The following is a 27752-nucleotide window of genomic DNA, read 5'->3' as shown; positions in this document are numbered from 1 at the left end:
GGCTATTTGTGTAGTCTGTTGCCAATTCAAAATAAATGAGCCGTGCTCTGCGTGTGATTTTGAGTTCCATGGTGCACTATGCTATTAATTTAGTGCACTGTTGATCAAGCTGACAAATGATGTTTCTTAGAATCCTAGAATGGTACAGCTGGAAGGGACCTCCAGGGTCATCGGGTCCAATCCCCTGCTCAGTGCAGGATTCACTACATCATCCCAGACAGATGTCTGTCCAGCCTTTGTTTGAAGACTACCATTGAAGGAGAACTCATCACCTTCAGTGGTAACCTGTTCCACTCATTGATCACACTCACTGTCAAAAAGATTCTAATATATAAGCTATGTCGCCTCCCTTTCAGTTCCATCCCACTGCTTCTAGTCTTTTCTGTATGTCTATTGCAAAACCAGCCCTGGAAGTATCACAGTGAAGAGAAATGATGACTTATTCACAAACTCAAAATCATGATTATCAAGCGCAAAGAGCTTATGTATTATTTATATCAAGCTTACTTTTACGTCATAGTCAGGAAGATAAATTTATATTTACAGTATTCCTCAATATCAAATGAATAATTAATTGGAAGAATTATTTCATTTCAGGACTTGGAGATTTCGGGTCGACCTTTACGGAACAAAATAATACTGATCCTGGAAGTACCATCACATGCTCTAGAGATAGCAGAGTCAACCAAGTATTCTTCCCTGTGGCCTACACTATTCTCTTCATTGCTGGATCTATGATGAATGGCTTAGCAATTATCGTGTTTTTCCAGTTACCAAGCAAATCTAATTTCATCATTTTTCTGAAAAACTCAGTTATATCTGATACTTTAATGATCATGACATTTCCTTTCAAGATTCTAGGAGATGCAAAACTTGGACTTTGGCCACTGAAAGGATTTGCTTGCCGATTTACCTCGGTGGTGTTCTATTTCACTATGTACATTAGCATCATTTTCCTGGGCCTTATCACTATAGATCGATATAAGAAAACTGTGAAACCTTTTGACAAATCATGCACAAAAAATCTATTTTCAGCCAAGATCTTATCAGCTTCAATATGGATCATCATGTTTCTTCTCTCGTTACCCAATATGATTCTAACTAACAAGGAATTGACGCCTAAATCTGTTCGGAGCTGTGCAAAACTGAAGTCTGAATTTGGGCTGGTTTGGCATGAAATTGTGAACTATACATGCCAGATCATCTTTTGGGTAACATTTGCTATCATAGTGGTATGTTATCTCCTCATAACCAAAAAGCTATTTCAGTCATATAAAAGGACCAGAAGGGAGCAAACACAATGCAGGAAAAGAGTCAACATGAAGGTGTTCATTATCATCGGGGTGTTCTTCGTTTCATTTGTGCCATATCATTTTGCGAGGATTCCGTATACGTTGAGTCAAACCCGGGATGGGTTTCGATGCTCAGCTCATTATACTCTTTTCTATGTCAAAGAGAGCACTTTGTTCCTGTCATCCTTAAATGCCTGTTTGGACCCCTTTATCTACTTTTTTCTTTGCAGATCATTCCGAAATTCATTGCTTGCAATGTGGAAGAAAAGACGGGGGAGTTTGTCATTATATACACGAAGGCAGGAATATAACACAACTAATGCTGAAACAAAGATATGAACTCTTCAGCAATGAACTTGGCAGTCTAGCTTGATAGAACGAAGTATGAATATAAACAATATACTGATTTTATGTTAAGCTGTGTAATTTGTGGCATGAATAAACAGACATATATAAAAAGGTTTTTTTAAGTTTTCAGAAGTGTACAGTACAGAAATGTTATAAGATAAAGTAATCCAATCAATAACAATGTAGAAGGGAGGGTAGCTAGATACAAGGCCAGAGCAACAAACTGGATATTCTTCCTGGTGAAGGAGAGTCCCTTGTCAATGCCTGGTTCTGTGATTTTCTTTTTTTTTTTTTTGCTTAAGGCCCATTTACACGGAGCGATGATCGCTTAAATGACAGTTTGAGTGACAGCTTTGAGCGATTATTTTGCATAAACTATTAAGTAGCTACTCAGCTACTTAATAGCAATTTAGTGTGCAAATGAAGCTCTAGCTGAAAGCAGGTAATAGCCGAAGGGCTCTTATCTGCATTCAGTTCCTTTGTTCTCCAATGGGAAACAATGCTATCAGCACTCCCCGTGGAAAACTGCTAATAAGGCTGAACGTTGATTTTTAGGTTGGACTGAATTTAATGATCTGCTAGCAGTGCACTGAAAGTGCATGATGGGCGCACATTTAGACGCAATGATTATCACTAAAATGATCGCTTTTTAGTGATTTTTAATCGATCATCGCTCCGTGTAAATGGGCATTTATTCTGCTCTGCAATCCCATTATTCATAAATTCTGGGGAGATGTTCTTATTGAATGAAATTACTTCTTCACCTTGAAAAATCAATTATTCACATACAATTAGTAATGAATTGTATTTTTGATTACTAGGGCAAAACCCACTTTCTGCTACGTGATCTAGTTGGAACATTTGGCTTCTCCAAGCCAAAATGCAGCAAGTCCCAAACTAGAAATAAATTACAAAACAGATGTTTTGGGGTCATTTGGTTATTTTTGTCAAGTATTTATTTTTGTAAAATCATCCATTTAGCTTCGGCTCACAGATTAGATTAATTTTGGGGCACATGTATAATTTTGACAATTTTTTAAATTTAATTTTAGTGAAAAGAATAGCAGTCATGATCAACCCTCTTCAATGTTTCTTAGAGGGCTTGTTCCACAGAAAGAACTTATCCCCTGTACACGGGATAAGGTATTTTCCTGGGGCAAGCCCCTTAAGCCCCAAACATTTTCTTTTTTTGTGTGTGAAAATGATATATGGGGGATTTACAAAACTTTGAACTATCTCAGATTCAACTTGGCAGTAGCAGATCTAGTTGTACACTATTTGGAGGTCACAGCACTAAAACCTGGTTTCAGGATCAGAACATATTAATGGCGGTGCACCCTAGGGTAATAGTCATATCACTTGTCCATAATTTTAATTTTTTTTTTCCCGTTTGATGCTCTGTAGCTCAACCTCACCTGTTGTATTTGAAATTGTCTCACATCCTACAAATTGGGGCCTTCGGCTCTAGGAAGCACTCATACTGTACTTATGCTGTGCTTTTATTAGGCAGCAATGATTATAGTCTTGGGGTATTCTAATGCAGCTTGTTCAAATAGTGTTCCTAGATGTGCTTTTATATGGAATGATATAGTTTGGATTGCCATAATCCAGTGACAATCTGAACGATGATTGTTCAGTGTAAATGCATTCACTAACTGAACGACAAGTCGTTCGCTTCTTGCTCGTCATTCAGTTCTTGCATGTAGAACACTGAACAATGGAGTATTACGTGTAAACAGGCAGACGTTCAGTTATGAACAATTGCCTGCTTACTCTGCATGGAAGAGGGTGGGCTGCAACAATCCCCGGTCCGCTCCACCTCCATTCAGTCCTGTGTAACTGCACAGTAATGATTATCTTTGGATTATCCTGTCGGGCATCTATTGCCCGATGGATTACGCTATGTAAAAGCACCCTGAATCAAATACCACCTGAGAAACACTGCAATTAGGCTATATAGACACAACATGCAAGTTAACCTCTTAATTCTCACAGACCCTCATAAACTATAGGCCCGTTTAGACACACAGATGATCGCTCAAAAGATGGCTTTTGAGTGATCATTTGGCATAATCTGCTAATTGGTACTAATGCCTATTAGTAGCAATTAGCATCGTGTGAGCTGCTGGGAGCTGAATTTATTCAGAAGACCGTCCACTGTTCTCTGAATAAATTCCTTTTGTTCTGCCGGCAGGGCTGACAGCTGAGAACAGCTGAGACAATGCGATCAGCTGTTCTCAGCAGTCCCCGGGCATAGTACAGCATGCGGTCCGTCGTATCAGCTGTTCTGCCGAATGATAGTTTTCAAGCCAAAATGATGACCATCGTTCGGCAGAAAACTGAAAAATGGGCACATTTACACACAACAATTATCGCTCAAAAGATGGCTTTTGAGCGAATTTTGAGCAATAACACAGGTCTGCAAAAAAAAACTTTTTTAAAAATTGTTTTGATTTTGTTAAATCATCTTTATGTAGTTTTTTGCACAGATTTAAAAAATAACACGGGTTTTTTTCTATCACGTAAGGCTTGCCTGCAAAATAAAGTTGAAGTATTTGGAAAAAATACAAAAAACGGAAAATGTTTTATTTGTTTTTATTATTTTAACATGAAGTAAAAGCAAAAAAACAACAATAATACCTAGCTAAAATAAGCATAATAGTGATACACATGTGTTGCAAAGTTATTATAAGTCTTTGCAAAAACGTTTTCTTTTTCCATCAAAGCTTCTTTTGGTACTTTTTCAGCTGTGTTCTTGTGAATTTTCCCTTTTTAACATCCAACAGTAGTCTGCCATCATGTTGACATTCCATCGACCTTGGTATCTGCACTCCATTTCTTTTAGATTTTGATGGAAACGTTCTCCTTCTTCCTCACTTACAGCCCCAAGATTTTCTGGAAAGTAGTCCAGATGTGAGTGAAGGAAATGGACTTTGACACTCATGTTGCAGCCCAAGATTTTGTAGTTTTGTAACAATTCAGCAACCAAAGTTTTGTAGTTTGGGTCTTTTTTATTTCCAAGAAAGCCTGTTACAACAAGTTTAAATGAATTCCAGGCATTTTTTTCTTCCATTTCCATTTTAGTGACAAAGATTTCATCTTTTAAAAGTTTTCTTATGTCAGGCCCAAAAAAGACTCCCTCTTTCAGCTTAGCATCTGATAGACCAGGAAACTGTTCACAAAGTTACTTGAAACACTCTCCTTCTTTGTGTAATGCTTTCACAAACTGTTTCATTAGTCCCAATTTGATATGAAGTGGTGGAAGTAAGATCTTTTTAGGATCCACTAAACTTTGTCTTTCAACATTTTTAACTCCAGGAATAAGAGCATTTCTGATTGGCCAGGTCTGCTTGACATAGTGTTGTTTCCTGTCACGGCTATCTCATTCACAGAGGAAACATGGAAACTTTGTGTAACCACTTTGTTGACCTAGTAACATGGAAATAACTTTCAAATCCCCACAAATGGTCCATTTATGGTCAGAGTAGCTGAGCTTATTAAGAACAAACCCAAGATTTTCGTAGCATTCTTTCAAATGGACTGAGTGTCCAACAGGCACAGAAGCATATTGGTTACCATTGTGAAGAAGTACGGCTTTCAAACTCCTTTTTGACGAATCTATGAAAAGTCTCCATTCCTCTGGGTCATACGTTATGTTGAACATTTCCATGATTCCAGGTACATTGTTGCAGAAAACTAGTTCACCCTCTTGTGTAAAAAAAGGGACAAATTCCTTTTCTCTAAGTCGGTACCATGAAAATGAAACACCGGAGGCTAACATATGTCTTTCTTTAAAGGGGTTGTCCCGCGCCGAAACGGTTTTTTTTTTTTTTTAACCCCCCCCCCCCCCCCCCGTTCGGCGCGAGACAACCCCGATGCAGGGGTTAAAAAAACAAACCGCTCAGCGCTTACCTGAATCCCGGTGGTCCGGCGTCTTCATACTTACCTGCTGAAGATGGCCGCCGGGGTCTGCTCCCTCCGTGGACCGCAGCTCTTCTGTGCGGTCCATTGCCGATTCCAGCCTCCTGATTGGCTGGAATCGGCACGTGACGGGGCGGAGCTACACGGAGCCGGCATTCTGCACGAGCGGCTCCATTGAAGAGAGCAGAAGACCCGGACTGCGCAAGCGCGGCTAATTTGGCCATCGGAGGGCGAAAATTAGTCGGCTCCATGGGAACGAGGACGCTAGCAACGGAGCAGGTAAGTATAAAACTTTTTATAACTTCTGTATGGCTCATAATTAATGCACAATGTACATTACAAAGTGCATTAATATGGCCATACAGAAGTGTATAGACCCACTTGCTGCCGCGGGACAACCCCTTTAAGTCTAGACCCTAACACTTCCGCTGAATCCTTTGGTAGGCCCAGATCTCGTACTAAATCGTTCAAGTCTGATTGAGAGAAAAGTTCAGGGTCATTGGAACCTGGATCATAGCTGTCATCATTATCGCTGCTACTATGTGACATTTGGTCTAAATCGTCTAAAATATTGTCCAGGGTATCTGGAGGTGAAGGAATAGGCAAGTCAGGTCCATGAGGAACAGGGCGAATAGCCGAACGTATGTTGGTTGGGTATGAAATGTCCTTCCTGTTTTTTAAATTGAAACCTTGTACTGAACAAGAACAAAAATAACAGTCATCACTGTGATTTTTAGGCTCTCTCCAAACCATGGATACTCCAAAACGAAATGATTTCTTCTTACCTTGAAACCATTGTCTCAGTTCTTCAACACACACAGAACACACTATATGGGGAGCCCAAGATTTATCTTGGTCCCCTAATTTCATACCAAAGTATGCAAAATACACCTTCTGAACAAAATTAGAAATGTTCCTTTGTTGCTTCTTGATGGTATAAGACCCACAAATATAACAGAAACAGTTAGGAGAGTTGACACATCTTCTAGTAGCCATTTCTTCTAAATACCGTATCACAAAACTGTTTGATGCGTACACCACAGTGGCTGGCTCCACACTGAGTCACTGACTGCAGTCAAGGTCACGCCTAGCAGACAGTTTAGATTCGTTGTCGTACGCGTACCGAACCTGAAAAACCCTGAAAATAAGAAAATTTCAGGTGAAATTTGTGACTAGGGGTGATGGAATTTTTTCACTATTTTTACCGTAATCAGCACAAAAAATACTGTTAAACCCACTAATTAAATATGCTACAATTTTTTTCATCGCAGACCTGTGTAATCGTTGTGTCTAAATGGGCCTTAAGTAATGACACCTAAATTGCCATCAACAACTAGGAATATTGGGTATTCAACTCCTAGGCTGAATAGCTTTTTAGGTCATCAACGTATTCAGGTGTCACAGATACCTAGAAATGTTTACTGTAATAACTTGTTGCTATTTCCTTGTATGGTTTTTCAAGGTAACCCTGAAACCCTTTGGACGGCCTGCATCAAGATAACATTAACCTCATCTAGAAATACAGTTTTACATAGGACACTGATGATTTATACATTAATGTAGGACTGTCTGGATATCACAAATAACTACTGACCACAAAGCATCCATCCTACCTGTATTATTTTAATTGCAATATGTCTTAATTTGTGTCTCTTTAGAATTAGCTGCAGCAGCTATTGGCACCAAATAAGCTCTAGCTAATTTTAGGAACAATAGTTTAATAGATGAAACTAAGGCTGTATAATAAGGGTAGAGACTGTGCCAAGTTATAGATAAACGGTCTCCATTCTACAAAAGCCTGATTCTTTCATTCCCGGTTGTGTAAGCATCCGGCAGGAGTCTGTGCTTCTTAGTATTGCGGTGTTATGTATACACACAAAGGGGTTTTCTAAGCACAGCTGAACTATTTCTCTGAATTGAGTGGTACTGTTTGTACTCTGGAGAATGATGTCGCTCTATGCCAGGTAAAAGTAGGATATATTAAAACCGGTATTTCTTCATATTATACTGCACCATTGAAGGACAACATAGTAAGAGAACAGGTTTGCTCTACCATTAGCCCAAAAAACACAACCTCTGGCAAAAATATGAGAACATCATAATTAGAAAGTGAACCTTCACCCAGCTTTTTTACTTTGCAGCAAAGACACAAATTCCAATATATACTCAAGTATTAGCCGACCCGAGTATAAGCCTAGACAATAAGTTCCACCCCAAAAAACTGTGAAAACTTATTGACTCGAGTATAAGCCGAGCTATACTCGAGTATATACTAGGTAAAAAAAAAAAAGCCTCACCTCCATACTCCCAGCCGGCGTCTGTGTCTGTGCGACAAGCTGCTTGAATTCTCCCCACCGTCCTCTCTGCTCGGCTCTGTCAGTGCTGTGTAAGGAAGTGCTGTGATTCGATTGAGCGCCAGCCAATCACAGCCGGCACTCAATCCAATCACAGAGCTTACTTCCACAGCACTGACGGCAGGGGATTTGAAAGCCGAGCACGGAAATGACAGCGGGGAGAATTCTAAAGCAGCTTGATTGCCTGTGAATGATCGAGCACCAACAGTGATTGGCTGACGCTCGATCCAATCACAGCTCTTATTTACACAACGCTGACGGCGGGGGATGACAGAGCCGAGCAAAGAGGACGGCGGGGGATGACAGTGGAGAGAATTCACGCAGCCTGCCGCACCGCTGCCGGAGACACAGACGAGATAGAGGAAATGCCAATGCATATGTTGTGCTGTGCCTGTGTGTATCAGACAGTACACAGACTACTGTCCGTATGCTGTCCAATGTTAGTTGTGTCCGAGCCTCTCCAACGCAACTCGTCCTTATGGCTACAGCGCACCTAGTCAGAAGGGAATGCTTACAGACTCTACCAAGATGGACTTGGTTAATACCCCGCTTCATTTCGAGTCAATTTGCATTTTCCATTTTCATTTTATTTTCCTAACCTTCCAAGAGTTATAACGTTTTATTTTTCCATCGACATAGCCATATGAGAGCTTGTGTTTTGCTGGATAAGTTATATTATATAATAGTACCATTTAACACACACTACCATTTAATGTACTGAAAGTGAAACATTTTTTGAACAGTGTGAAATGAAAAAAAATAGAATTGCGCCATTGTTCTTGGGTTTAGCTTTTATGCTGTGCATGGTGTGGTAAAATCACCTGCTCAGCTGTTCCCGAAATCTTGGCAACCTATCTAATTCCATTGCCCAGCAGATGTGGTGGCCAGTGGCTGTCTCACCAGATGGAACCGGTCGAGTGTTTCTTTCTGGAGATAAATTACAGCCATACAGAGTATGGGGAGGAGGGGAGAGTGGGCATCGCTAAACTATTGGTGCAGAATATTTCTTTATATAAGTTTTAATTGCAATATGAGACTAAAAAGGATCAAAGGTAAGAAGATAATTAAGTGACAAATTGCTGGACATTGCTTTTATTTATTTCTATGTGACATTACAGCTGATAAATTATAGATATTTTAGTAGTTACACTTAATAAAAACTGGTTTCTATGACCAGATACTCCAGGACTAATGATAGGACCCTTTTACATGGGATGATTGTCAGGCGCAGATGCGCTCACCAGTAGTCACAGTCAAATAGTCGTTTTTGTGCGTTTACACAGGAGCTATAGCCACTCTGGGAATGGAGGTGGAGCAGCTGAGATCACTCCGACCATCCACCTGTAAGCACAGTAAACAAACAGATGTTCATAGATGAATGACCACCTGTTTACATGGGCCGATCGTTCTTCATCGCTTGCTTAAACTGGATGACGAACAATAGGCGATCAAGTTATCATCTGTTATTCAGCTGCTTGCAGCTTGAGAAAAATACACACAGACCACTGAACATATCAGTTGCATGGAGTGTTCTTTTAAGGCTGGGGCTACATGGTGATTTTGGTCGTGACAGGGAAGTCAGTGAAGCTGTAGTATAAAGGCCCTTTTACACACAACGATTATCACTCAAAACTTGCTTAAAAGCCATCTTCTGAGCGATAATCATTGGGTGTAAATGGGCCCATCTTTCACTTTTCTGCCGAATTATTATTTTCAGTTCGGAATAAAATCAATCGTTCGGCAGAAGAGCTGATAAGATGGACCGCACGCTGTGTTCTGCCCGGGGAGCGATGATTACATTGTCTCAGCTGTCAGCCCCACGGTAGAACAAGGAGAATGTATTTAGAGAACAGATCACCCACTGTTCTCTGAACATAGCTCTCGGCGGCTCACATGCTACTAATTGGTACTAATAGGCATTAGTACCAATTAGTAGTTTATGCAAAATGATCGCTCAATGACATCTTTTGAGCGATCATCTTTGTGTGAAAAAGGGCGTTAAGTTGCAGGATGCTGCGACTGTGACCTTTAGGTCACGGCCAGAGTCACTATGTAGCTCTAGCCTAATGCATGTAATCCTTGGCAGCTTGCTAATGGTGTTTTATGATGGAATGATTATTGTTCAAAAAAAACATTCAATCAAGCGAAAGTGAATAATATCGTTCAGTCTAAAGGCAAGTCAACGACTGAATGATGAATGAGAAACGTTCGCTACTCGCTTTTATGCCTGCTTTATGCAGGCATAAAAGTCATCGTTGGCTCATTCACTTATTGATCAGTTTAAACAGCGCTCATTCAGTCGTTCGCAGACTCGAGGGAAGAGATGACTGTTTGTCAGGGCGTAACAGGGGTTACTTCAGTATAATCTTGAGGGACCTCCTGAATTATAACTATGAATTTCTGAAGGTAGATATTGGCAAAAAAACGGACAGGTATTGGATGGCGGTGTTTTGGAGCACACCAAATTCATGGAGCTTTTGCAAACAGACACACTAGGACTCCCCAGCAATGCAGAGACAAAAGCAAATTAAAATGTTGTGTTCATTGAAGATGAGGCCGTTCCACTGCAGACACATCTACTTAAAGGGGTTGTCCCGCGCCGAAACGGGTTTTTGTTTTTTTTAACCCCCTCCCCCGTTCGGCGCGAGACAACCCCGATGCAGGGGTTAAAAAAACAAACCGGAGAGTGCTTACCTGAATCCCGGCGGTCCGGCGTCTTCATACTCACCTGCTGAAGATGGCCGCCGGGGTCTGCTCCCTCCGTGGACCGCAGCTCTTCTGTGCGGTCCATTGCCGATTCCAGCCTCCTGATTGGCTGGAATCGGCACGTGACGGGGCGGAGCTACACGGAGCCGGCATTCTGCACGAGCGGCCCCATTGAAGACAGCAGAAGACCCGGACTGCGCAAGCGCGGCTAATTTGGCCATCGGAGGCCGAAAATTAGTCGGCACCATGGAGACGAGGACGCCAGCAACGGAGCAGGTAAGTATAAAACTTTTGATAACTTCTGTATGGCTCATAATTAATGCACAATGTACATTACAAAGTGCATTAATATGGCCATACAGAAGTGTATAGACCCACTTGCTGCCGCGGGACAACCCCTTTAAACCTTTCCCTCAAAGACTATTGGATCCAGAAAAGAAAATAGTTAATTATCAGCTGTCAAGAACCGGACATGTAGTGGAGAACACTTTTGGCATAATGGCTAACCAATTCCACATTTTCAACATCACAGGCAAACTCCTTTCAGAAAAAAATCGATACAGCAGGGCTGGTCTGTTGTGTCTTGTACAACTTCTTACAATGAGGGGATACATTGTCATACTCCCCGTCTGCGATACTTGATAGCGAAAATATGAACACGTTGCAAATCAACTATGGAGAGTGGCATTCAGAAACACAAGGGATCGTACCCCTCCACCCCTTCAGGTTCACCGTGCCTGTAAGGGTGCCATTCAGTCTCATCAGCAATTTATAGCATATTTCAACAGTGTTGGTGGAGTGTCATGGCAAGTTGGAATTATATGTCGGCTATACAATGCTTGTTATATGAATGGTTCCCTTTAAAGGAAGTCTGCCGGCAGCATTTTATAGGACAGGATGAACAGAGCACATTGATGTATAGTTATGGGGAAAGATTCACTCCTCTTTCACAGGAGTGTATGCGTACAACGTTGCACGTCTCCCGCAGTGTTGTTAATGTTACAGGCCATATGCTTTCCTGGCGTAGAGCTAGTAGAGACCGCATATGGGCTGTGTATGGCACTGCGCATGCCCACGAATGACGCGATCACAGACATGCCGTGTGATTTTTTAATTTTTTTTTAATTTCCCACTCTGTTCAGAGCTGGGATGCATATGGAAACGCTGCCCATATGCAACACATATGGACAGCCTTTCAGACACAGCACATATAATTTATTTCTCTTGTGCCCACACACAGGTGTGAATGGAAAAATGAAAGTCCATTGACTTTCATTGCCTCCATTCACTACAAGATATACGTGGGCATAATACGTAGTGACAATACGCCTGTGTGAATGACCCCTTAGCTGTACTTTATTCATTTACCGTGTTCCCTGAAAATAAGACCTACTCCAATAATAAGCCCTACCCTGATTTTCGGGTGTAGTGTGAGGGGGCGGGAAAGGGGTGCTTGAAATATAAGCCCTCTCCCGAAAATAATGCCATGAAAATGTCAATCAATGAATGGCTGTGATTGGTTCATGAGCGCTTCCCCAGCCAATCAGAGCCGGCGCTTGATGAAACAATCAGAGCACTCCTTTGCTAGAGGTTGGGCATTCAAAGGCCGTCACCAGCAAGAGATACTCGTTCAGCATTCAGGACTGCACGAAAGCCTGCCGTAGCAACGGAGACCAGTGTCATGGACCCGGATGCCGCCTGCTAGGTGAGTATAAGACACCCCCCCCCCCCCCCCTGAAAACAAGAGCCTGTCCTCTTTTGGGGCAAAAATTAATATAAGGCAGGGTCTTATTTTTAGGGAAACACAGGATATATCTGCAAACCATGTCTGCAGTCCAATCGGCAGGATGTGCAGAAATATAAAATGAATAAAATACTGAATCTTTCCCAGTAAAACTATTTATCAACCTGCTTACATCGTCCTACTCTACAGCATGTTTCCTGCAGCTTGGACAGCTTCTTTCAGATGAAAAACTCCCTTTGACCCCATTTTATGGAGCAGCATGAACTTGAGCAGATTGATATATAATTTTATGGGAAAAGTCATATAAATAAATGTACAACCCCCCCCCCCCCCCCAAGAAACACTGATTTAACTGGGACGCCAGGAGACAAGTTTTTTAAATGGCCTAATCATTTAATTTCAACAAATTTTGCAGTTGCGTTCCAAGAGCCATAACTTTTTCATTTTTCCATTGACACGGCCATGAGGGCTTGTTTTTTGCGGGACAAGTTGTACTTTTTGATGGCATCATTTTTGGGTATATATAATGTATTGCATAACTTTTGTAAAAAAATTTGTAGAAAGATTGGGGAAAAAGAAAGAAATTCTTCCATTTGTTTTTTCGGCGTTCAGCGTGCAGAATAATTAATGTGAGTCAGCATGATTCCAGTGATACCAAGTTTATACAGTTTTTTTATGTTTTGCTATTTTTGTAAATTTAAAAAATTGGGAGACAAGTGTTTTTGTTTTTTATTTTTTTAATAATTTTTTTACTTTTTTTTGTCCCTTTAGGGGACTTTCACATAGAGACCGATCAGGAAACCCTGATCACATTCCGGGGGTCCAATGGTAACAGCCCTTTACATGCTGCAGTCACATAGACTGCAGCATTTAAAGGGTTAACACAGCAGAGATCAGAGTTTTTCTCTCATCTCTGCTGTAAGAGCTGGTGCCTGGCTGTCCTCTGACAGCCAAGCACCAGCTCTCCCTGCCACAGAGACCATTGGCTTGCTTCTGACAAGCTGATGGTCTCTATAGCAACCTGTAAACAAACCAGTGCAGGAGTTTACAATTAAAAGCGGGAGATTGCCGGCAGATCGGCAGTATCTCCCTGCTTCTTATTTCAAAATCCTGAACTGCTCTCTGTGGGACTGTGCAGGCAGAACACAATGCCACAGCTTGTGGCATTGTGCTTTGCAGCTCCCATAGTGATACTTAGCCCGGAAATTTTCCGGGCTATATCACTATCGGCAGTGGAGTTCATCCCGGAAAATTTCCAGGCGTGCCACTCAAGGGGTTAATACATGACACGGACTCTATCAGCACCCGACTTCTTGGAAGCAGCAGATCCTCATCAAAGTTCTGCAGCCGCTGGAAAGGATGTTTTGCAGCGCCCACTGCAAGGACCCAACACAAATGAAGTGGAGCGACTTGAAGCTCATAGTGGAAATTCCTCCTCTCCCTACTGTTGGGGCCAGGCCAGCTCCTCCTGTATGCTCCTTAGCTGTGTCTGCATGCTGTTCATCTGCAGCGTTGGATGGTCTCGAAGAAAACTTCTGCCCTCCTGGCAGGTGGATTTCTTTGCACCGCTGTGGGATAAATAATAAGTATCAGTAATCTGTTGTCCCCAACATATTTGCTCCTGTCATGAGGCTCAAAGGACAGGGAACAGGGAGCACTGCTCGATGCTCATCGCATCCTTCTACGAATGTACAATGCTAGAACACAATTTTGTTAACAATTTATTAACGAGGGACACAGCCAGTTTTAAAAAACCGTGTTAGTAAAAAGGTGTTGTAGCATTGGGCATTCATTGCGCAGGAACAGGGAATGCAATGAGTATAAAACAGTACTTCCTGTTCCCTGACCTTTGACCCCATAATGGTGCTCAAAAGTCATAACGGGGTCCCTGTAAAAAGTCATGACCTTTAAGCCTACATATTGGTCTGCTAAGATCAGGGAGTGCTGTTCCATACTCACCGCATCCCCTGTTAACTTATAAGTGACTCTTTTCAGTCTCCTTTGTGCTTGTGCTCTCCCACTCATCTCTATGGAAGCGCACATGCACAGACTAGATAGAAAAAAAGTCACTTCTTGTCTGCATTCTACCTTCACAGGGACTCGGGCTGCTGTCTTAAGTTCACACTTTTTAGCACTCTGCTCCATTTTTGAAGCAAAGAAACACAAGAAATCGGATACTTGCCATTTCTCTGTTCCAAGAATGGAGACAAAAACTGTGAAGTGTGAATTTTTTGACCAATTTCAGAATAGCGTGTTTTAGGTCCGTATTTGCTTACTGGTTTTCTGTTGAAAGACCATTGGTAATATGGAACTGTATTACGAACATGTTAGGGCTCTTTTGCACGAAATGACTTGTCGGGTGCAGATGCCAGAAGGTCATCCCAACGATGATTGTTCCTATCAGAGGCGTAACTTGAAGCTCCCGGGCCCTGATGCAAAACCTGTAACAGGGCCCCCAACTATAATGCTTTACTCATAGTACTGGGCTCCCTATATGGAGTAGAGAGGCCTTATGGGTCCCCTAAGGCTCCTGGGCCCGGGTGCAACCGCATCCCCTGCATCCTCTATAGTTACGCCCCTGGTTCCTATGCTTTTACACAGGAACAAAAATCACTTTGTGAGTGGAAGCCTAAGTAACAAGACACTCATCTGAAACTGGTCTTAATGAGATTGTTTGGCACTTACCAGGCACACAGCGGGACTCAACCACCACCACACCAGGGGCCGTGGGGACCTTGAAGCCACCAGCTGCGGAGAAAACTGGGCTGGTGACTTTTTCTCTGCTGACTCTACTGAAAGGAAAAAAGCATGTCAGCAATATAATTCAGTGCAGCACTGAAGAGCTAGACAACAACTCGTGCTGCACTTCTACCTACTGGTCAGTTCCTTCATGGATGGCTGTGGTGGAGGTGCATGATGTCATGGCCTCCCCTCTCTATGAGAAAGTCTATGATGACCTTCCTCTGTGGTGTTCACCTGTAGCCAAAAAACAAAAGGAAAAACGACATTAGCAATGACATCACACAAAAAGGATGCAAAAACTGCTGCAAATAGATGGTGGATGGCACCCACTGTATACCAACGGACAGATATTTGCCATAACTGAAATCCCACACTAACCCGATATCCACAGTTAACAAACATTTGGCAAAATGATGCAGGCATAAACAATAAAAACTTAAACAACCAGAATAAATAAAAAACTGAATATGTGCGCAGTTCAATACATATCTCAAACCTATTCTCCAATATCAATGGGAACACTATGCACCCCCACACCACAACCCCTCTTACGCCCATTGCGAATCTAGGTTCACAAAAATGAAAATCCCTTCAGTGAATGGCAACTGCAGAAATTGTGCACAGAGAACCAGAAAACCGTTCACCAAGTTTGTGCTCAGGCAAACGAAAAAAAATTTGCCACGACACATGCACAGCGCCCACTGCTCCATACATACCCCACCACTGCTTACCTCCATGTTTGTGCTCAATTTCCCAGAGGATCTCCCACAAGCAGTCCGGTTCCTTGCGCTTCAAGTCGCTCCACTTTTTCTGCAGCTGCTCCCTGCTGCGGGCGGTGCCAGATTTCCTTTGCAGCGCGCATACCACCTTCCTCGGGATCCGTTGGTCCCAGAGATTAGGCTGCTGATAGGGTCCGTTCCTCATATCATAATCATACTGGTCTATCCGCTGGACCAGCAGTATTGTCTCCCAGCGTCACAGTGGCGATCCCTTGTGGCTCATGGCTGGATGTTGCATGGGTATGAAAACGTGAACTTCAGAGCAAAATATATACAAAGAGTGTGCGATGCCAGGCGCACACAATTACGTGTGGTTGCCATGCGTCCATAGACTTGCAATGTAGACACAAGTGTATGTATATTTAAGCACGCATTCGCGGAATGGGCATCGTGCATTTGCACACGCAAATGCAAGTACATTTTGTGCACGCAAAAAAAGCAACGCAATACTCCTCCCATACATTGAGATGGCTAATGAGTTCAATATGTGTTCTTTCCCTGCGCAAATAGGGAAGGAAAATAGAAGATGCTGTGAATGAACCCATTGAAATCAATGTGTTCTATTCTCTGCGTGTGCAAATTTGTAAGCACAATACGCAGTGCAAATACGTTCATGTTTATTTATATGCATTAAAAAAGACAAAAACACAAAATAACATTGGTTTCTTATTGCAGCAAATACGCAGGTTTTTATTGGTACCATTTAAGGGGACATATGGCTTTTTTGATGACTTTTATTGGCTTTTCTAGGGGAGGCAAAATGAACAAAATAATTAAAAGCATAAAAGCTAAAATAAAAAGCATTTACGCAATTTAGACAGTTTTTAATATTTTTTTACAGTCTATGCCGCGCTGGGTAAATACTATGTTCCATTTACTGAACAAGTCGTTACGGATACGAAGTTACCAAATATGTTTTTTTTTTCTTTCATTATATTTTTAATGAGGTTTTTTGTAAATTGTTATTTTTTTACTATTTTTAGTTTGTTTTTTTTTACCTTTTTTATGATCTACATTGATTTCAGCACGTAAGGCATTAACAGTTAGATTGGTGCTGTCACGAAAGTTTGCATCCAGTGGCATTAAAGGGAACCTGTTATGACCTTTGAGCAAATGGTACTTCCTTACAACATATGGTAGCTGTATGCAGTGTCCCGAACGGAATGCATTGGCCTTATAAACAGAGGTGGAAGTGGTGGCCACAGATTAAGCGGCACAGTTATTGTAGGCTGGAAGCCATACCCAGGCATTTGGTCCACAGTGTAGATAGCTCGGCACGAAGGCTGCACAGGCTGTTTCCGATTTGCAATACAACTGTCTTCATGAAGTTGGCCAAGTATTCAGTTAGTATTCAAGTCTGGCAAAAGCCTCTCATAATGTATCCTCTGATGCTCGGTCATGCGCCTCAATTTCAGAGCAATGCCAATATCATCAAACTCATCCGATTGCTTTTTGAAAAGTTGTTTAGCCTACTCAAATAGCTCATTGCGTCTCTTTTCCGCTTCCTAAGCTCTTTTGGGGGTCAGGTGGGATGGCCTTGAGAGATTGGTGTAGTCTGCTTCTGGATGGTCTGTTCACAGGTGTTCATGTCTTCAATTGTTGTGCTCTGAGGAAAATATTTAAAAAAATACCATTAGTTAGGCACATAACTAGTGTGCTATTTGAGATATATCTAGTTATGTACTTACATTGTCCAAGGCTGGCTTGCTTGTATTGTATATACGCAGCTAGGCTCCAGTACAACATCTTCAGCAATGTTCAGAACACATTGTGGAGGACGTGAAACCTCCTAGTCCTTAGTGAAAACCAGGAGGTCGTAGTATCAGTGTCTTGGTGTGTAAACGTCATCCAAACCAGCCCCAGATCTTTTGGGGTAATAGTACTTTAGGCTATGGAGTAACAGAATGTACCTTTAAAGTTCGAACCATTTAAGTGATTTAAAACATTCCTTCAAAGAAGAGGGCGATACTTCCAGGTGATCACATGAAGTAATCCTCATTCTGTTGTGCAGAAGTTGAAGTATCTCTCGAAATAGCAAAGTGAACCATCTCACAACAGCACTGTCCAGGAGATCGGAATGGCGAATTATTCTTTGAAGTTTTTATGATGCCCTTATAGTGTAACAGCCAATAGTAAAGCACTTTGTGGGCGTGTTAAAACTCACTTTTGTTCTTCCAACAGCCAATCACATACATCACCGTACATACTTAAGGCTTTGTTCACACATATCCAGGCCAACTGAGCAATTAATTGTTCAGTCTAAACACTATAGAGGTTGTAACTCAGGATCAGTAAACAAACCGTTCATTGCTTCACTTTAGTATTCTTTTACGATTTCTTATTCTTATCTAAATAGGAATTTGTTACAATGCAAGCTGAGTTGGAACTAGTTAGACCAAGCAACTCTAACACACAGTGGTTAATCTCAGGTTCACAAGGATAAACAGCATATTGAGTTGTATATCAGCATTACTGGTGATTGAAGAGGTTATCTAGCTCCAGTAATGGTCACGGCCCATCTTCACTTACTGAGTACCCGATAAACTGTCTTGGAATTATACCAGATGCAATGAGACACAGTGCACAGGATACTTGGGGAGTGGATACAGGGCACTGTCAGGAGAAGCTAAATGCATCTCCCCTCGTGGGTAGCTCTAGTCAGCTATGTAACGGAAGATGGATTCTCCTTTGCAACAGGTCTTCAGCAACATAAGAGTAGTCATTCTAGAGCAACATTCTATTAAACGCTTCCAGAATTTGCTAATTAAGTAAATTACAAAAATGTTTAAAATCGCCTCTTTTTTTAGAATAACAGTGCAGTGATGCACATAGAAGAAGAAGCTGGTTGTTTCCTGATGTCAAATCCCATGGTTTGGTTCTCAGAATATTTACATGGATGCTAAAGAGTTTCAAGGAATACATATGTAACAGACAATATTCCTTTATCCAAACTTTTGCTATAATGATGAGAGATTTTTCAAAAGAATTTGCCAGCTTCCTCCTAAAGAAATAGATGACTTCATTGTTCCATAATTACCTCTTATTGTTGGCTCCAAATTAAGTGTTTGTTCAAAGAATCTGTCGCCAAATGTGAAAGAGCTGCGTTCAGTACTGGCCATTTACCTACAACTTACGACCAAAACTCAGGATGTGGAGGACTGTCAAAATTCTTTCTGCAACTGAAAGTGTCTTTTTCTAATTAACACATATTAACACAATTAGTTAAAGGGAAACTTTATGTGCTCTTAATAGTAGACGTTTTCTTGTTTCACATGTCATTGCATTGTGCCATAACTCCACTGTGAACAATTATTACCAGTTTAGCTGTAAATTAACCCAATAATGGATTGCTATTAGGTAGCTGACAATGAAAACTGCCATAAGACTCGTAATATAATTTAATATTACAAAGTGTTTGCAAATGTTCCAAAATCATTCCCAGTTTTAAGCAGTATTTTTCCTCCCAGATTAACTTTATGATCAGTGGGGTCCGACTACTGGGATCCCCTCCGATCACAAGTACTGAGGGGGTCATGATGGCCTCCACTTCAATGAATGTCAGTCGTACATCTGCATCGCTGCTGAATTCATTTTAACGACAGCACATAGGGAATAACTTTAGATTTTGGTACAATCCATTTAACTTAGCTTGAATTTCATTAAGTTATACAACTTCTCAGGACACCAATGCACTAGCCAGTAAATAAGCTTTTTTCTGCATGGCATTCTATGGGTGATGGATGGCATCCATTGAAGCATCAGATGTATACTTTTGTTTCATATTTAGCATCTCATGCCATGCATCTTGAAATATGTCAGGTTGAGAAACAAGAAAGAACACATCTGTAGCTGGGATACTTTAGTTGTTTGTCTTTTGCAGTGGTGCAGAAGAAAGTAAATGTGTTTTGCACAATGCCAGCATGCTGCTCGCCAAGCTGATATTAATGTGACTCCCAACCCTCGTACATGCTGGAAGAGAATAAAAGCATCACCTACAATTAGCTGGTTCAAGTCTCAGTATTTGTTCTCGATTACAATACTTCAGAAAAAAGTACAGGCACATCTTGCTGCTCTTTCACTTGAGAATGTAAGGTGAAACTCAAAAAATGTAGTAACCAAGGTATCGGGACAAAATATAAACAGAATACTTACTTTTTCATAGGAAGAAATAAGAAAATGCTTTACATGGATAAAATGTTCACTTGTTTTATAAACTTGGCAAGACTAAAAAGCTAACATGTTTTACAATACAAATCTATGGCAAGATTTTCCCCAAAAAACAATTAAATGTCTGGCACAAGATATGTGGCGAGGGGTCAAACTATTTGTAGGGGATTCGTTTTTATTAACATTTTGATTTTGAAGGATTTTGTAAAGGCGATTTATGGATATGATTATGCACATGTGCTACACTTACACATAGATGCATAATATCTGTGTCATTATATATTATATTTATAGTGCTGGCATTCAAATAATCTGTGTCACCATGCAGTCAGGCTCGGACACTTGCCGGGATTTTGAGTGCAAAAGTGCATTCATAAAATGTTTGCCTGAAACTGACCATCTAGAGAAGGAATAGAGTTCTTTCATTTGATGGTATTTATTGTATGTGCTTGGTTCTGGTACTGTACCTATGTTATGAGCTTGGATCTTGTGATATGGTTTGAAATTAGTTCTGGTGCTGTTACAGAAAGTGTATGAAATGAGTCATTGTATAGAATGCCCAAAATGGGATATCAAAACATGAAATGATGAAGATGTCACAAATTTTCTAGGCATGCTATGCAAAGTGAAAAGACAAACCAGCAAAGTATAAAATACTCCTGCCACCTGTGGACTGTCTCAGCTCCCCCTAAGCACCCTAATTTTTTCCCTACACCAAAAGATATGATTCCACTTTTCACACCGTCAACTCCCATCATCATCTTCCAATGTCCCACAATAAACCACCACTGTCTTCCAATGTCCCACAATCCACCTCGCATCATCTTCTTCCAATGTCCCACAATTCAACCCTCATCCTCCTTCAAAGTGCACTTCTACAGTCCACTGACTTTGCCACCCCAAACCCCCTGCTGTCTTGGTCTTCCACTGCACTCATGTCAATAGACAGACCAGACTCCAGAGACAGACAGAGCCTACATGCGAGGCTGGACAGGTCTGGCCCTCCGTCTGTCAGTGTGATGCTGAGTCAAGATGCAGGTCCTCTTCGGCTCTCGTCACTTAGTGCCCTATGCACTACCACCTACCAGGGTCCTTGTGTGCTGCCAGGGCTCGTTAGAATAGCCGCTCCCTTTTCCCAGGCACCACCACCTCGGAAATCTGACTTAGAAAAAGAGAGAGATACAAGAGGGCTCACTCACTGCCACTGTGGGGCCCTAAAAGAACTTGGAAAGGCAGGCACTTGGCACTGCTAGGTCAATACAGTTTTTTTCTCTTGTTTTTTTTTTCAGTAAGAAGGTTCTGAACTTTAGTTTTGTATTCCTTCCTGCTTTCTCAGTACATTATTTTTTCTGTAAAAGGCCTTTTCTTGACTTTCTTTTCTTTCTTTGTCTAAGTACAATGCCTAGGGCAAGTGTATTGTATCTTTAAATAAAACACGCATTTTGTACTTTGTCAAGGAATCTATACAATGCCAGCTTTTCACACATTACCTGTAACATGTATATACTGAGGTTAGTTCTGGTACTGTACTTATGGGGAAAAGATAAATAGGTTAAAGGTAGAAACATATGAGTATTGGCTGCACACTGCCAAATTTCGTCCACCTATGGTGGCCATTGGCAGCACAATATCGGCAATAATTTCTTTGTCCATTGGCCACTGCTGGTGGGCATGGTTTGGCATTGTGCAGCCATCTGCACTATGTTTTTGCACCTTTATGGTGGCTTCCACTCAAAAGCCAGTTTTGTGTGCTTGTATTTGCTAGTTAGTCCCCTGTGCGGATTAATTGTATGAACTAACTTTACAGGGGTCAAGGCTTACTTCAAATCCTTTTTTTTTTGTTATTGATACCAGAAGGGTTAAAAAATTGGATATAAGGCACAACCTGGGAACATATGTGAATACATAAGGGAAATTCTGCTTAATTTATCTATTTAGTGTAAAATTAGCATATATACACGCTTTGAGGCTATCAAGCTCTTCCTCGGCATTTGCAGGGGACATATGTTAGGAGCAAGGAGCCATGTATAGCCGACATGTCCATAGAGAAGATGCTTGGGGTTGGCTGCACCTGTTAGGGCTCCTTCACACGGGCAGTTTTGTGTGCGTTTTCACTTGTGCAGACCGCTGACAATAGAACCCGTTGGTTTTGATGGGTTCCTTCACATCCAGCGTTTGTGCGCACGCATGTCCGAACAAATACACGACATGCTCTATTTTGTGCGCATTTGCTCACCCAGGCACCATAGGAACCAAATGTGCATTTGCACACCCCTCCGACAAAAGGCGTTAATTGATAGCACCAATGACTAATTAGGCTGCTCTGCTGGTTCAAAAATGGTGCGGGTGTGTACTTATGCTTTTAATGTGAACAGACCCGGCAGTGCAAAAAAGTATATTAGGCAGCACAGATACGCTTGCGAGAACACGTGATCGTTAGTGCTCCATTCACAGGGCAATCACATCATGCTCTCGTAAGCGTATATGCGCATAGGCTTGTGTGCAGGAGCCCTTATACAGAAAAGGCTTTCCTATTTAAGGGATTCAGTTCACACACCCCTACAAAGAATACAGTCTGCATGTCCTTTTTTCGTATTTGGGTAGCTCCACCTTCTTTTTCTATACTATTCACTTTTTTTGCCATTCACAAGCTGGTTAAATAATACAGTAAATTCTGTCTTCCTGCAGATGCTACTACTTGGTGTTTACTACATATAGACTCCCATTAAATTCACTGAGAGCTCTATAAATAAATATCTGGGCAGCTGCCATTAGAAACAAAGTAAAAAAGTTGCGCATCCCTCTCTCCTTGTGTAAGTGCAGCATGTTTAACCCCTTGAGTGGCACGCCCGGAAATTTTCCGGGACGAGCTCCACTGCTCATAGTGACATAGCCCGGAAGATTTCCGGGCTATGTATCACTATGGGAGCTGCAGAGCACAATGCCACAAGCTGTGACAGTGTGCTCTGCCTGCACAGACCCACACAGAGCAGTGCAAGGGCTTTGAAAAACCAGCAGAAGATATTGCCGATATGTCGGCAACCTCCTGCTTTGTTTACAGGTTGCCATAGAGACCATCGGCTTGTCAGAAGCAAGCCCATGGTCTCTGTGGCAGGGAGAGCTTGGTGCTTGGCTGTCAGAGGACAGCTAGGTACCTGCTCTTACAGCAGAGATCAGAGAAAACCTCCGATCTCTGCTGTGTTAACCCTTTACATGCTGCAGTCTATGTGACTGCCGCATTTAAAGGGCTGTCACTGCAGCATGTAAAGGGCTGTCACCATCGGACCCCTGGAATGTGATCAGGGGTCCTGATGGGTCCCTGTGGAAGTCCCCTAAAGGGACAAAAAAAAGAAATTAAAAAAAAAAAAAAAGGTAAAAAATTATAAAAAAAAATAATAAAAACACTTGTCTCCCTTTACTTTGTAAAAAAATCAAAAATACAATCACACATGTGGTATCCATGCGTCGTAATGACCCAGAGAAGGAAGTTAATACATTATTTAACCCCTTAATAACATGGCCCCTTTTTTTCTTTTTTCTCCATTTCTTTTTTTCCTCCCCCCTGTTTAAAAAAATCACAACTTGTCCCGCAAAAAACAAGCCCTCATATGGCCATGTCAATGGAAAAATGAAAAAGTTATGGCTCTTGAGACGCAACTGCAAAATTAGTTGAAATTCAATGATTAGACCATTTTAAAAAACCTGCCCTGGTGGGCACGACAGGGTGGTAGGAAACCCGCCACTCAAGGGGTTAATGGACGTTATCACTACAGTTCCATTTTGCCTTTCTCCTCACATGTACAATGTGTATAAAAGACAAAGAGGGGAAATATATCTGCTGTGACCTGAGAGCATATTTCTTGTCTATTGATATCCAGAGCACTCATCCCAATCATTAACGGAGAGAGCAGTTAAACCCTTAGGCTACTCGCACACAGGCGTCTAAAAACAATGCGTTTTTAAATGCGGCATTTAACAGCATTTTCAAATTGCGTTTTCAAAAGGCATTTGACTGTGTTTTTAAATGCACCCCATCATTGCAATGGGTGATGAGGTGTGTTAAAAATTGTTGATAAGGAAGATGGGAAAAATACCACTGCAGCGCCACCTATTGGATGGCAGCATTCATACAAATCAATGTGACTTTTTAACAAGTCTTAACAATGATTGGGACTAGGAAACCAAGCCATTCACCTTCTAGTTGTCCCCACACCCATTTTGGGTGCCTTCCATGGGGAGAGACTATGCCATCCCCAGACCCACTCACCCCCAAGGTGTCTCCACACACTCTTTGGGTGCTCTTCCTAAAGAGACATGACACCCCTCCTGATCAACAAAAATCGCTGAATTGTACTAGAATAGAGCAGACAGCATTTAAAAAAAGGCGACACCCATCAGCAACAGCTCCGATAAGCCGCGTGTCTCATCACAGACACAACTCTTTAAATTCTGACAGTGGCATTTAAATCCCCCAACCGATGTTCCATGAATTGCCAGGAGATCACGGGTTGCCGTGCGTGTGTCATGGCAGCCGGAGGCCTTCTAAAAGGCCCCAGGGCTGTCATAGTAGAATGCCTATCAGCTATACCTGTGGCATGGCTTGATAGAATGCCTGTCAGATCATGGTATAATGTAATGCTATAGCATTACATTATACTGCAGGAGTGATCAAAGCATTTCATGTTCTTGTCCCCTCTAAGGAATAATAAAAAAAAAAGTAAAAATACGTTTAAAAAAAGTTTTACAAATTAAAAATAAATAAATAAAGGTAAAAAAAGTTTACCCCCTTCCCCCACTTTTGCCATATTTATAATAAAAGGATCTAAATAAAACAAACACACATATATATTTTATTGCTGTATCTGTAAAAGTCCGATCAAAATAATGCATTGTTTACACCGCACGGTGAACGTTGTCAGAAAAAAGATAATGAACGCCGGAATTGTGATTTTGTTTGGTTATCCTGTCTTCAAGAAGAAAGGTAATAAAAAGTGATCAAAAAGTTGAATGCACTCCAGAATGGTACCCCAGAAACTACAGGACATCCCGCAAAAAAATGAGCCCTTGCACAGCTATGTCGACAAAAAAGTAAAAAGGTTATGGCCGGCAGAAAATAATTTAAAAAAATTAAATAGCTAAAAAAAAAAACTATATAAATTTTGTATTGTAGAAATCGTATTGACCCATAGAATAAAGTTATCAGGCCATTTTTGTTGCGGTGTGTACACCGCAGAAAGAAGACACACCTGAAGATGACGGAATTTAGTTTTTTTTTTTGTATTTCACTCAATTTAGAATTTTTTTAAAAAGCTTTTAAGTACATTATATGGTACATTAAATTGTACTATTGAAAAATACAACTCGTCCCGCAAAAAACAAGCCCTCATACAGTGACGTCAATGGATAAATAAAAGAATTATGATTTTTTAAAAGGGCGGAGGAAAAAACAAAAATAGAAAAAAAAAGAGGGCCGTGTCCTCAAGGCTGGGTGCACACATGGCGGATTTGTTGCGGAATTTCCCTGCAGAGTTTTTGCTGCGGCTGCTAATCCCGATGTTAGTCAGCCATGTGGATGAGATTTGTCAAAAATCTCATCCACATGGGGCGGACAACCCGTCGCGGCAAAGCCAGTGTTGCGGCGCCGATTCCCGGGACACAGCATGTCAATTCTTTCTTTTTTCCATTGTGGCCTCACTCCTCTCCACGGGAAAAGCATGCGGCAGCGAAGCCGCTCCAAAACCCGTGGCTAAGTGCTGCGGGTTTTGAATCTGCGCTTATCCTGCAGAAATCTTGCGTATTTTTGCTGTGACAAAACCGCGAGATTTCCGCTGTGAAACTGACCCGTGAAAACCCAGCATAAGGTGGAATTCTCAGGAATATGTAGCTTTATGACCAACTCCCATCATTTTAAATCCATATTATCCTTTAAAACTATCTATAAATAACAGTTGGTTTACAAATGTTGTACAGATTGTTAACATGACTGGCACAGCATGATCACTATAATGTACTACTATGCTGTAAGGCTTAGTGCCCACGGCCGTGATGGGCTCTGCAAGCGGAATTCTGCAGTGGAGTCTGTCATGGCCCCCGCCCCCCCCCCCCCCAGAGACCCCATAATTACCTCCGGATCCACTGCCCGACGTCCCGCATGACACAGCAGCGCGCATGCGCGATAGACCGCATGACGCACCCGCAGGGTCATATGACACGCCAACAGCGTCACATGACGCGCCGGCCGCATCATATGACGCTGGCGTCGGTGGGCGGGGAAGCGTTTTAACGCTATCTTCCGCTTTGCAATGGAAGCCGTCCACGCGTACACGCGCAGCAAATGGAACATGCCGCGGGTGATTACGGGTGCGTTCACGTGGTGTGAGCATTGCGCTATTAGGTTCAATAGAACCTAATAGCTGCAGGGCAACGCGGCAGATTTCCACCACGTGATACGTGGCGAAAATCCGCCCGTGGGAATTAGGCCTTAATCAAGTTACCAGAATGTGTTAAATGTCAAGCTAACACTTGCTACATTTGTAAGTTCCATATGATACTAGAGAAATATAGCATCTAAACTCTATAGAAACTGGTATTGATAAAACTAGTCAAAAAACTGCAAAAAGAAAAAAAGCACAGGGCTAAAAATTCCACCAATTTACAGTAACTGTTACCTTAACCACCTTTACTTCTAGCCTTATGTACACCGACAGCTATAAAAACACAATACTGAGGAAGTCCAAAAGACCAAAATCACCAGCACTCAGAGGTGAGTACATAAAGAAGGTGTATAAAGTATACAGAATGCAGAACTTACTTCATTACTGAGGAAATTATGTAAAGCCTTGATAAGAAAACCAGCAGACTTCAGCATAATACATCGGCTCCGTGTGTGTAATATATATACTGTATATATATATATATATATATATATATATATATATATATATATATATATATATATATATACACACACACACACACATTTGTGTACAAGCATAACAGTTAAGCCAGCTTCACACAGACGTATTTGCACATGCGATGTTTGTGTGCACAATACGCAGAGATTGTAACCCATTGATTTCAATGGGTGCGCTCACACTTCTGTATTTTCCGGCACGCATTTCGGTCATGCAAAAAAAAAACCAAACATAGAACATGCTCTATTTTTCTGTGTATTTGCGCACTCAAGGTTTCCATAGACGTAAGTAGGGGATGTGCTAAAGTGCATGCAATACACAAGGAGATGCGTGAAACACTGTGTAATTCCACTGGAAAAAACATATCTGGAACTAGATGAATTAGCAATCTCAATCTGTGCCGGTTTTTGCCCGGTGTGCCCCCCAAAAAACCCTGTGGGCAGAAAAAGTACAAATGAAAAAACAGCGACTGTGGAGATTGCTATCACAGTGTCTGCAGACTCACCCTGAATTGTGTGCACAGGAGCCACTAGTGAAGACCGCCCCTCCTCCTGTTGCTATGGAAACACCCATGTCCTTGTTATTATAGAAGTTCTGCATCTAAGGACAGAGTAGATTGCATAGAGGCTGGAAGGGGCCCCCTAGTGGCAGCCACTTTATATGTGATTTACAGTGGTAAAGTAACACATTTTTTAATGCAACTGTATTTCAGAAATAGTGAGATTAATATCCACTAGTAGATATGAAGAAGTTGTTGTAAAAGTTGGTGCCCCTTTAAGGTCGCA

At 41.6% G+C, this 27752-nt stretch overlaps 2 protein-coding genes across 6 annotated transcripts in view; one reads left to right on the top strand and one right to left on the bottom strand.

The window, feature by feature from the left end:
- The window catches only part of LOC136625558 (P2Y purinoceptor 12-like), a 37767-nt gene extending 34570 nt beyond the window's left edge, over positions 1-3197 (top strand). For all 5 annotated transcript variants that reach the window (XM_066599840.1, XM_066599858.1, XM_066599876.1 and 2 more), the window contains exon 3: positions 598-3197. In XM_066599840.1, coding sequence (XP_066455937.1) covers positions 598-1631 — 1034 coding nt within the window. In that variant the 3' untranslated portion in view covers positions 1632-3197. The remainder of the gene's footprint in view (positions 1-597) is intronic.
- MED12L (mediator complex subunit 12L) overlaps positions 1-27752 on the bottom strand; it is a 504977-nt gene that overhangs the window by 189748 nt on the left and 287477 nt on the right. The window lies entirely within an intron of this gene.

Source organism: Eleutherodactylus coqui, chromosome 1, assembly GCF_035609145.1.
Source record: "Eleutherodactylus coqui strain aEleCoq1 chromosome 1, aEleCoq1.hap1, whole genome shotgun sequence".
Classification (NCBI taxonomy): Eukaryota; Metazoa; Chordata; class Amphibia; order Anura; family Eleutherodactylidae; genus Eleutherodactylus; species Eleutherodactylus coqui.
The sequence above is the reverse complement of the archived record's forward strand: the minus strand, read 5'-3'. Positions and strand labels throughout refer to the sequence as shown.